The following is a 12540-nucleotide window of genomic DNA, read 5'->3' as shown; positions in this document are numbered from 1 at the left end:
ACAACACAACTGTGATCCTCTGAGGGGCAAACTCACTGACTACCACCCTGAGAAGAGGGAAATACACACCGTAGGATTCTTTAGCAATGATCAACAATCCCACCAACCCTTTGCAGACATACAGGATGATGATCATTCTGTGAATCAGCTTTACTCAAAGCAGGCTGTACTAAAATGTTGTCTCCTATCATTATTCAACCTCCAGTCCAACACAGCATTCATTCAGGCCTCCACAAACTCTGGGAAATGTCATTTTTAAAGCATATACAGTTGTATTTTTACATTTTGGAAGTTTTTTATCAGACTTTACTGACAGAACGTTTGGCATTATAGAGAGAGTACGATGGGAAGATTGATGCCACTTAGCCACAGCCTGGAGGCAGTTAATTTAGCTCTGCCTGAAGACTGGAAACAAAAGGAAAGAAAACCTGCCTATCAGCATGTTTAAAGCTCACTAATGAAAGGTGGGGTCAGTCATTCTGGAGAAAGATAGTGGACTGTTGAGTCTCAGTTGGCAACCCAAAGCGTGTTTTACAACCTGGGAATGAGACTCAACAATCCACTATCTTTCTCCACCTTTAACACATTATCTACTGTTTGTTCAATCTGCAGATAGAACTTCTTCAGAGGTGCTGGTGGGCAGTTTTCTTTACAGACAGAGCCGTGCTCGCTACGTCTCCCAGCTTCCAGTCTTTCTGCTAAGCTTAGCTAATCATTTCCTGGCATGAGCATTGCATTTAATGGACAGACAGACGAGTGGTATCCACCCTGTGCACTGGGGGCAAACTGGACCAGGACTGACTTCTAAACTATTTGTGATGCCACAAATCATGCTCGTAGGCCCCGCCCCTTTAAAATCAGATGTTCAGTGAGCTCAGAGAAACTTTCCACTTTCAGCAGATGAATGTGAAAACCTTCTTCTAGAGTCAAACTCTGCACACACATCATCCAAACATCACACTGTGGGAACAAGAACAAACAGATTTTTGAGTGGAGGGGGGCTTTACAGCTACTGGTGAGCTAGTGCTCTTATTGAACTCTTCATACCAGTAGCTATGAAACTGGTCTATTCCTAGAGTATCTCTTTATTACCTCACAGCCTTTTTTTGGCATACCCCTGTTGAATCAGTCAATATGCTTTGGGGCAGTTCGGGCCAAGGGAAGCTGAGTGGAGAGTTATGAAAGAAGAGCAGGCCTGGGGGCGGGGGGGGATCTACAGCTGAGCCTCTATAGTAAAATGATCTGATCAGGAGATAGCCCGGCGAAGGTCACCTCACCTTCACTGGCCTATCAGCTGAGCTCCACACACTAGTTATGCAACAGACATAGTTAACCACTCCTATTTATGAAACGGAGGCTACAAATCAACACGCGTGGCAGAGCCACAGCTGAGGGAGGGTCCGGGTGATGGGTGAGGATGGCAGAGGGGAAGACACAAGGAGAGCCTATATCCTACAGTGAACTCTAACTTAAATGGTTCCTACATCCAATAAAAACAGGAAGGACCAAAGGCAGCAGCGCCAGTTTATCAGAAAGGAAACTCCAAACTGAAGCATACTGAACAGGATGACAGCACACACGTGACCACAGAGAAATCAGAACCTGAAACTGATCTTAAGACCATGTCTACACACCGCTTGGAAAGAGTAAAGCAATAGTTCCGCCAGGCTAGCGTTTCCCCCCCCTATGTTTCCAGTCTTTTTGCTAAGCTTACACGTGCTTGCAGCAGTATAATTAGTGGTATCGACTTTCTAGTCCAACACAAGAAAGCAAATATACATATTCATCAAAATGTCAAGCCTTTAAATATGCACACCCTGACAGGCTCAAGAAAACAGCGAGTTCAAGAGGTGAAAATGATGAAAGAAGACAGAATGGTGAATAGAGTAATGGCCCCCCGGGTGTTCCTGATCAATAAATACTCAGCGCTAATAAGCAGCAGCCAACAGGAGTCGTTAATGAGGCTCAGAGGGTATTCATAAATTCACCATTCCCCCTTTCAAATACATGAAATGATGCATTAGAGGACCACTCAAGCAATTTAGTATCATACTTCAAGAAAGTTGGGGGACTTGTGAGAGACGGATGAAAACTAAACTGAAGCAGAAGAGGGAAGGTCCCTGGATCGCACTGGATTCCCAGCAGCTTCCATCACAGCCCTTCCTGGTAACGGTTAACTTCTTTTAAAACTCTACATCATCAGGGTTGTTTTTTTAACCTCATTCTGGGAACTAGAGTCACTGAACAGGTTGAGTATCCTGGTTTCTGCAGGTCTCAACAGGTTCAATTTTAGACTTTTAAAATCCAATATGAAAGCAAATTAAGACGGTGTTCATTGACCCATACCGGAAAAGAAAAGTAGGAAGGATATGAAGGAAAATCGGTATTGGTTCTGTGCCTCTCAAACTCTTCAAATGACCCTCTAGTTGACTCATATATAATTAAAATAAAAACCTTTTGTTTGCAGTGGAAATACTTCTAGAACATTGCACTTTCTTGTAGTAGTTACTAATGTTGAATTTACCCTCCTGTGAGATTACAATATGAGCAGTGGCTTGAGTTTGGGAACAGTTTTAAGGCCTAAAATTAAGATTATTGGATTTCTTTTTAAGACCCTGTGGACGCTCTGGAGTAGTTCTCCTCACAAAGAGTAAACTGAGGCTTTAGATTAATGTGTAAAATTGGTGACATTCCCCTTTAACAGGACTTAATCTCAATAGTTAATGCTTTTTTACCCCCTTTCAGCAATTCAATCACTGTCTTCTGCTCATCGATGACAAAGTGATCCATCCACAACAGCGCAGGTATTGCTTTATATTTTATTTTATGTACAGTACATGTAAAAAAGAAAACAAAAAAAAGTAGCCAATAACATTGACCAACGTGCGCAACAGTAGATAGCCATGTTGCTCATACACGGGAAAAAATCCTGACGACCGTTTCCCCTCTCAGGCATACATACATTTAGACTCTCCCCACTCCTCGTTGTGCAAGGCTGCCTGGAAACTAGCCGGGCTTGACAGCAAACAGTCAAACCGCGGATTATCAAACTGGGAGGAGTGCGTTACCTGCTCCCCCTAATAAACACACTTCTCCCACTGACAGCCAGCTAGTTTTCAGCCTCGAGCTGAACAAAGTGTTCCCAGAGAGGCGGAAAGGAGACAGGCTGGTTGGCTGAGCGCAACTGTGTGTGTGCAATCTTTTTCGGTTAAGTTTTTTAATACAGACCGGGGGCTGTGCTCGACAGCCGTGGTCTCTCGCCTTCACTGCAACCCCCCCCTCCCCAACCCTCCCTCCCCCGATTCCAACAGTGCCGCTTTCAACACAAAGGTCACTAAAGGTCAGCGTTGCAGTCTGCTTTTGCCGGTTGACTCAATAACTGCAGGCTCCGACTAGTAGCGAGCTTTTCTTCAGCACACTCAGCAGTTGAATTCACAGTATTCTTACAGCATGTTGGTTTAGTTTTTTTTTCTCCCAAAGTCACTCATAAAGCTTTAACTGATAATGCATAGGGGGCTTTGACACGTTTGTTCACCCATGTTTCTCCAGTGGAAATGTTTAACGTGGATTTTTGTAGTAGTATAGTGTGTGTGTGTGTGTGTGTGTGTGTGTGTGTGTGTGTGTGTGTGAGAGAGAGTCAGACAAGCTGAGAGAGAAACAAGTCAAATGCGAGAATACAGTGTACACAACCATCCGTGTCTGGTGTCCCCAAAAGTCGTACAATAAAATAAAATAAAAAAAGATTTTTTTTGTGTGTGTATCTCCAAGGCCAAGGATAGTCAACCACAAAGACTTCTGAACTCCCCTGCTGCCTATCAGGGCTGTATCTCGCAGTAGTGTTTCAGACAGTGAGCTTACAGCAGGCCACCAAGGTACAGATAAAGTGCTTTTTTTTTCTTAAATGTGACGCTTTAAATAATGAAAGTGATGTAAAAAAAAAAAGAAATCAGGAAAGAGTTGGGGGGGGTGGTGGTGGTGGGGGGGTTTGGGGTGTTCGCTGACACTCCTAAAGTTAAAAATGAAATGGAAGAGACACACAAACATGATTCTGGAGAGGAATAGAGTTCGGTATAAATACATCCACAGATCCAACTAATGTCGCAGAAGGCTACGAGGAGGGAAACACTGACTCTAGAAGAGCTGGAACAGTCACTACTGTCTCTGGATGGAGCCGTTCACATTTTCAGAAGAGGATTCTGGGTAAGACTTTTTTCAAACCGTGGTCAAACGTCTCGTATCCAAGGGGGGGAGAGATTATTATTCCTTTGAAGATGCCACCGGCTTTCCTCTGGCCGGAGTTTAGACCTCGCAGCGAACACATCAGCGGCGGGGGGGCCGTGATAATGACAGCAGCAGACTGGGAGGTTGTTTGTTTGTTTGTTTGTTTGTTTTTTGCGAGACTGTAGTAGAAGGGTGGATCATGATAAACCATTACAGATAATAAATACATTTGGGTCCTTGTAGTGTCGTTATTCGGCTCTATTGAAATATGATTAAATCTAGAAAATAAAATAAAACAAAAAAAAAAAAAAAAAAGGAGGAATTGTTTAGTTCATAGTAGACCATGAGATGCCTGGTCTTTTTTTTCTTCTTTTGCTCCCTTATCCAGTCTCAACCACACTCCACCTTGGCGGCCATTTTTTAACCAGCCTTGTGAAGAAGAAAAAAAGAAAAGAAAAAAAAAAAAACGGCATATAAATAGTAGCCGTGGCAACCTCACGTACTCCCCTCCCGGGTCTTGATGACAGAGTCTGAGAATTCAGAAAAACCAGTCCTCTAGTCAGTCCTCAGGCTTCTACACAAGAGAGAAAGAAAGAAAAGAGCACAAAGTAAAGACAATGAGCAAACAAGACAGGTCATATATGCGGTGTACAAGCCTCGGCACTGGCAGAGCTGTGGTTCTCAACGTGTCATGTTATTCATCCGAAGACTCGGGATGCACTGCGAAGTGAACGTCAGCTACTTTCCAGCCTGCTGAAACCTCTGTGTGGCTGACAGAGCAAGAAAAACGCTTCCTTTATGAGCTCTGGAAAAAGTACCGCATATAGGGCCCGTCTTAACTCCTTGCTGTGTAACTTCTCAACTACAACCAACCTCCTCTTGGCTACCGAGCCCATAACAGGGTAAACAGAAGGGCTGGGAGCTGCCCGTCCGTCTCTCCTATCACTCAAAGGCAATATTTAACCTCTGAGTGCGAGTCGAGGACCTGCCGCTCGGCTACACACAGGAGAATGCATTAGGAAACCAGGGGAACCAGCCTGGCATAGCCGCAGTGTGCTTTTAAGACATGGCACAGAACTTATTTTTTTTATGCACTTGCAGTAATACCTTTGCTTTCATTGTGCTGAAGCGGTGCCGTCTATTCGCTGGGACTCTTCCCTGAAATGAGCCGTTTTAACAAGCTGTTCCTGTTGACAGTCGGCAGTACAGCCTGTGCCTGCATTAAAGCTCATATTAATGTTTGTTTTGCTGCTTTTGAACACAGCGACTCCTTCATGACATGAATGTAGCTGGGCCTTCGACACGGCAGAATTATTGCGTAAATATACGCAGGTTGGTGCACAATCAGTTTCACTCAGCTCACATTCAATTAAAGTTTAACAGGAAACGTCATCGAATGAGATATTTTTAAAGAAATCTAAAGGGCAGGGCTGGACAACATAAGACCTGAATGCATCACTATTAGTAGCCACATTTACAAATACTACAGATAATGGTGTCTCATTCAGTCTGCAGGATATTTTAGGGTATTGAATGTTATTAGCAAACCAGTCGAGCATATGCAACTCTGACTTCGGAGTTGCTAAACTCAGACATTTAATCATTTTGTTCCCTCTTTCTGCTCCCTCTCATTAGCAAAGAGTCGCAGTGTACAAAACATTCAGGTAGCAGCTTCTCATTTTTAGCCGGCGCTGACTGTCACTCTCACGTCGCCGCCGGCAAGTTCATATCAGCTGACGCTAATTACCGTTAATTCTGTGAGTAACTTGATAACAGGCCAGAATCGGGCTAGTCTGTTGCCTGGTTAATGTGCTTTCTGTTGTTTTAGCAGCACTGACGCATCCTCTCCAGTAATACTGCTTCAGGAGTCACAATCTTCCAGTTAAACTTCCACAACACCATATCAGTAATTGAACCAGTACTTTCCTATTAGCAGCTGGGGGAGAACAGGAGGCTCCTGCTGATATTTCAATGTGTCAGAGAACATTTCACATCCTCTGCTTCTGTGTCTTTCTTTTAGTTTATTAAGTTCTGTTGTATTTTCCAGTTTCATTCTTGTTATCACCAATTAGACCGTGGCTCACAACCGTTTCTTTTCAGCCTCGAGACTTCAACTGAATCTCTTGAGTACACACGTAGGTTACTTTCAAAGTTTGACCGCTAAACCAGAAAGATTCAAAAAGCAGATCTGATACAGTGCTCGGACTGGTTAACGTGCTATCTAATCTCCACCCCAATCTGCAAAGCCTCAATGCTGCATTATGCTTCACTAATGCATCCCTTTTCAAACTGCTGTGTCCTTTATTAGCTTCCTAGCAGACCCTGTGTTTCACAACTCTTTATTAATCTCCTAGTTCAGTCAGTCAGTTTGCCGCTGCATCTTATACATAATGTATGTTTAAAGATTAAGAAGAGATATTAATGCAACTACTTTAAGAAAACTGTGCTCCTACATGGAGTAGTATACATCCCTGCAAACGCCTGTGTAGTAGACTGCTCCAGCTTTTTCTCTCCACACACACACACACACACACACACACACACACACACACACACACACACACACACACACACACACACTATTGTACTGTCTTTATATGATTAATGCACCAGAGCCCTGTTACAACATTTGGGTCGTTTTTTTCTTTGTTTGTTACACATAAAGTAAAACTACGAGTTGGACTTCCTCTGTTTGTACGAACCCACACAAAGGACACAAGCACCTGCTGAGTGACAGTGAGTGGTTGCTTGTATGTAGGGAAACGGGGTCTGTTGTTGTACTTTCAGGGGCAGTGAAGGGGTCAGAAAGAGTTAATGAAGCGAACATACGGACATGACGTAAATTAGGCAGGTGAGAGATTAATAGTACTAGTTATAATTTATTGCCCAGCCCTATTTTAAGTCTTAAGAAGGACACATTTATCTACAGGAACATCCAACTGTTATGAACTGACCTACGTGTCGCAGTGGGAAAGCAGCGATGTAATCTCTGGGCTCATGTGACCCACGGCCTTGGCTGCCTCCAGGATGGCTCTCCGGTACATCCCTTTCTTCTTGCGGTTGAAGCGGGACCTGAAGAGCTCTCTGAAGGGCGACAGTTTGGCAACGGAGAGCTGGGAGGTGGTGGGCGAACCGAACCACGCCACCTTCGCCTGGGGCCACTGGGCCTCGCAACTGGCCGTCTCCTGCTTGCGGGTGCCGCTGATGCTGAGGACGCGCGCCGGCCACCAGGGGAAGCCGTGAATCTTCCCCCACACGATGTCGCCCACCGCCACGGCGTGACCCTCTTCCGTTACGCACTTTGTCATGCTGCGGGTGTGAAGTCGCACCGTAAGCGGCGGCACTGTCTTGCAGTCTTCCCGTGAGGGTACAGAGGATGAGGTTACGGACAGGTCTTCGCCTGGAGCCAGATCGCACAGTTCAGGTGAGGTGCCGTCAGAGCTGAAGGACTTGGACTCGTCTAGACTGTCGCTGCTGCAGACCGACAGGCTAGAAGAATCTGCTTTACGTTTACGGAAATTGATGAGAAGGGTGAGGTCGCTGTGGCCGCGCTCCGCCTCCTCGCCTGAACTCCCCGACCACAACTCCAGAGAGTTCTTGCCTTCCCCCGAGTCTTCAGAGTGGGGGAGGCAGGGGCCGGGCACCCTGGGGCTTCGTCTCCTGGTGCCTCCTACAAGTTCTGCCTCATACTCGACCACGCTCTCCTCACCCTCCCTCTGAGGGGGTCTCAAGTGCATCTTTGGAGAAGGCAAGTCCTGACCCACGGTTGTAAAAGGCCTGGTTAGTTTGAGTTTGGGAATGGACACGGTGAGGCCAGACCTCGTGGCATCTAGAATGTGACGCTGCTCCTTGGAGGGATCTGAAGGCGTCTTGCCATTTTCTCCGACACCATTCTGCACCAGTTGTTTGGGGCAGAATGGCTTGACCGAGCCGTGGACTCTCGAGGGGATCTTTATGACCTCCCCCTTGCCCTGTGGAGTACTGTATGAGATCTTTATGACAGGACTGTGAGGGATAACGTCACCTCCAGGGAACTTCTCCCCCTCAGCCTCTCCCCTTTTGTCCTTCCTGAGGCGCTTGCTGTCAAGGCTGGTGCCGTTTTCACGTCTCTTAGTGTCCTTGGTTGCAACTACATCCTCTTTTCTCGACAGCTTAGAGGGGGTATCCTTGTCATCGCCCTCATCGTCGCTCTGTAGTGCATTCTCTTTTCTAGAAGTCTTAGAGTTGCTCATGCCGTCTTTGCTGTCCTCGTCGCTATTCAGTGTGTTCTTGCACTTTTCACATAGTACCTGCCGCGGCCGCAGACGGATAGTACTCATAGTCATGCGCCCGGGCTCTCGCGTTCGCCTCTTCTTTCTCTTGATTGGTCGCGGAGGGGGCTGAGGTACCCATTGGCTGTAGCTGTGGCGCACCCATAAGGGCTGAGGGAAGGGGGCTCCTTCAAAATAAGGAGGGTAAGGAGTCTGTCCAGCTGGCACTGGTGTGGGTACAGGGCAGGGAAGAGGTGCAGTAGGTATGCTGCTTTCAGGGAGAGTGTTTTCGTCCTTTGGTCTGTGTGAAGCCTGGCTGGGAGATTTGGAAACCGGTTCCTCACTCAGAACTTCTGTGATTTCACAAGCTGGTTTAGGTATCGGGCACTCCTCTGGTTTTGCTGTGAAATCTGGTAGGCAGAATAGCCCGGACCTTAGATAAACAAGGGGGAGAGAAAAAAAAAAGGAACAACAAATGAACAACTGTGTGTCTCATTAGAGAGCTACAGTGCACTTCAGCCAAGCCAACACAAACATTCTTGTTACAAATGACAAGCATTTCTTGAATTTCTTTTTTAGTTAAGCAATTTCCTCACAAGAACGATATTGGAATGCCGTGTTTGTATTTCACCATGTCTGATAATTCAAGGCCAGTGGGACAGAACAAATCAAAAAACCTTACGCTTTCAATTAGGCCAAAAAAAGAAAAGAGCACTCAAAAGCCTGAACTGCTTTTAAGTACTCTGATCTTTAAGTGACCGACCAGAAATAGCTATTTTACTATTTTGTTGTTTGACTGGGACTCATTGACACTAGTCTCCCTGTCACCTGTGTGCTGAAATTCTTTAGGTGTGGGGGTTGGGGTCCGCGAGCACCCAGGCGGTTATCTATTCTGCTGCTGCCTTGGGGCACGCAAACAGAGCAATAGTATCACTGACTCTCTGAGTTATTTTATGTGCTCTTTTTCATACTCTGGGACCAGAAAACATGTCCAAAAGTAGGCCCCAACTGCCAAGGAGTCTTTGAGAAAGGTGGCTGGCAGGCAACAGTAACATGGCTGTGTTGCTTTAGTCAGGAGACAGCAGACAAAGAGACTACAGGATGCCCAGGAACCCCCCTTCCCCAACATCTGACTGAACAAAAACAATCCCATGAATCACTCGGGATTCAGAGATGTAGGGGAAGGAGCCAGGAGATTTCAGTTTGTTTTTGCATCCGTGTGTCTACTCAGGGCTTATGTGTGGTGGGATTATTAATTAGTGCACATTTGGGGAGCCTGTTTTCTTCCCCAGGAGAGGTAACTGGCAGGCATCTCCGAATAATAGTCTCCTGGTGGGGCTTGTTCCTCTCACCTTTTTTTTTTTTTTTTTTTTTTTAAATACGCGCACCTAAAGCAGCCCGAATATTAGCCTTCACAGTGATTGACACGGCACAAACAGGGCGGCCTGTGACAGGGAACATGCAGTGCTAGTTAAGCACAGTACAAGGACGCAGCATATGACCAGCCGCGATCCACCCCCCACCCCTGCACTGTTGCCATTTCACGTTGTGTACAGTGTAACTAGATGCAGAGATCTGCCTGAATGATAGGCCTAGACGATGACATTAAAAAAAAAAAAAGAAAAAACGCCTGTGGGAGACAATGACAGGAAATGTATTTCCATGTGCTGAAAAGGAAGAAGAAGAAGTCAAATTTTGTCAGTGACAAGGCCCTGAAATATAGGCCCTATTCTAAGTTATTCCAAGGCCCTGCCTTTTCCCATTTGGGTGGGTTATTTTCAGGACAGCTTGAGCTCTCACATGAAAAACTATCTAAGCATACTAAGGGGCAAAGCTGGTCAGATTCTGATTCTGGTTAGTCTATTAATAGTCTAAAGCCAGTGGCTTTTAAAAGGTGCACAGGAGCAACACAAGGCTTATACATGTGACACACACACACACACACACACACCAAGAGGGGCACATAAGACAAGACACAGATACATGTCAAATTATACATATATGGGGGTTGTTTGGTTGTATTATATGCACATGATTGTGTTTTCTAGCTGGCAAGAGAGGGGCCTTTTCTTGTCAAACACACAGCCTAACATGGTCACTGCATCTCATCAGGAGCAGGTTTAAAGAAAAAGCATCATCAGTTGTCATCCATCACAATCCCACATGCACCTTTATAGCCATTTTCCATTGTGTCTACAGATCAAAAGTGGGACTATTCCTCCAAACAGCTGCTGTATTTCCAGGTTATCTGAATTGAAACATCACTCCTGAAAGCTACTACACCCATTCAAACACCATCTGCATGTGTGAATACATCCAAACACACCTGATGTACAGAATAGTGTGTAAAGGCAGTGAGTACGTTTGAGCTGCTGTGTATTTTGATTAGGCTAACAATAAGCTATATAGATGAACCCATTGACTTTAGTTATTGTTCAAAATAAGTCACTGACAATATCTGTAGACAGGGCTAACTACCTCCACATAAAAAGCATTTCACCACAGTATAAAAACGCATTTCACCATCTCCATGTGGGCTGAAATAAAACCCAGTTTGCCATTAGCCGACTTGTTAGCATTTAGCTACAATAAACCTCTTTTGTATGGAGGCCCGGTGAGCTAACGGCTAGCTCCCGACTGCTTAGCATCAAAGGCAGATTAGCCGTTAGCCGAGTTGAGCTAAATTAATTCCCAGAGATAAAAAAAAAACACATAAAAGCAAAGTAAACGGAAGATAAAAACACTCACTTCTTGTTGCAGTCGAGTAATATCCCCGTGTAGCTCATTTCTCGATAGGTCAGCGTCACCACCAGTGTATCGTTAACTATTTGATCGATAGTGACAGGTACCCGAGAGCCGGCCCGCAGCTCCTCGGCCACAGCCTCCATGTTTCCCGGCGTCAAGTGTCCGGCTCGGCGGTGCTCGATCCCGGCCAAGGGAGCCACGGTCGCGTCGGCTAAAGATCCGTCTCCCCTTCGCTATTGGAGCAGGAGGCTACACCAGGGCATAAAATGACGCCATCACCCCCACCAAGTCAATTACAACAGTACTGCCACCGCTGACATCACGCTCTCTGTGCTGCTGGAGGAGCAGAAAATCTCCCAAGACAAGGCCTACCCTTCCCCTGCCTCACTTTGGCTCTCACCTCGGGGATGCCTCCGTTTTTCACAGCGAGGAAGAGAGGCTCGTTTTCTTTATGCACTGCCATTACAACCCGGAGCATGGATGGAAGAGACTGTGGATGCGTTTTCTACCATGTTGTTGTTGTTGGGATTTGACTAAATGTGTGCTTTGTGTGGAGCATTCATCATGAGATATATATATACACACATATAAAGTGGTATTTAGTTATTTGAGTTTATTTATTTATGTTGGATTATCTGACATAGGAGAAGAAACAATAATCCAAAGGATGAAAAGTGAACACACTTGTTCCTTAAATGATAGGAGACAAAAGAAAAGACATTCAACATAAAAACAACTAAAAACAATATAGTTTTGAGATTAACAAGCACATTTACACAAATATCTATAAAAACTATAATAATAATAATGTAAATTGAATTTATTAGACACATAAAAGGAAACAAAAATCAAAAGGATAACATGTTAAAGTGGAAGACAAAAGAAACACAAGATATTCAACAACCTAATTCCACAAAATATAAAATGCCTCCATCAGAAAACAAAGTATATATATATATATATATATATATATATATATATAACAACAGCTATATATGCTGCATAAAAAAGTCCTAACCTGACTTCTATAAGTCCCTCTCATATGTAAGGAGGGCTGTTCCACAACATGGCACCAGTGTAAAACCAGGAACTTCTGGCTACATTATTCACTGGAGGCCCTTTACACGATCGCACACAGGCCCGGGTGTTACACTTACTGCCGAGCACATTGTTATCTGAGGAGCAGACCCATTGAGAGTATTGTACATATGCAGCAGCTTCTGTTGTCCTGCTCTGAGCTGTACTGGCAGCAGTCCCACCTTTCTGAGTTCATCTCTACCTATTAGTGTCCGAGGGGACCAAATAATATTATTTTGCATCACCT

General features: G+C 45.0%; 1 protein-coding gene across 2 annotated transcripts; it reads right to left on the bottom strand.

The window, feature by feature from the left end:
- Positions 1 to 2805: 2805 nt before the first annotated feature.
- pwwp2b (PWWP domain containing 2B) lies at positions 2806 to 11734 on the bottom strand. Of its 2 annotated transcripts, none has more exons than XM_051416444.1 (3): positions 11220 to 11734; positions 7180 to 8904; positions 2806 to 4795 (listed from the first exon to the last, which is right to left on the bottom strand). In XM_051416444.1, exons 1-3 carry the CDS (start codon positions 11357 to 11359, stop codon positions 4777 to 4779), a joined length of 1884 nt encoding a protein of 627 aa, XP_051272404.1. In that variant the 5' UTR covers positions 11360 to 11734; the 3' UTR covers positions 2806 to 4776. The 2 variants fall into 2 exon arrangements, with proteins under 2 accessions (XP_051272404.1, XP_051272413.1); XM_051416453.1 differs by having other exon boundaries at positions 7176 to 8904; positions 11220 to 11731.
- Positions 11735 to 12540: the final 806 nt, after the last annotated feature.

The sequence above is a fragment of the Dicentrarchus labrax genome, unplaced genomic scaffold, assembly GCF_905237075.1.
Source record: "Dicentrarchus labrax unplaced genomic scaffold, dlabrax2021, whole genome shotgun sequence".
Lineage (NCBI taxonomy): Eukaryota > Metazoa > Chordata > Actinopteri > Moronidae > Dicentrarchus > Dicentrarchus labrax.
This window is presented reverse-complemented; position numbering and strand designations above follow the sequence as displayed.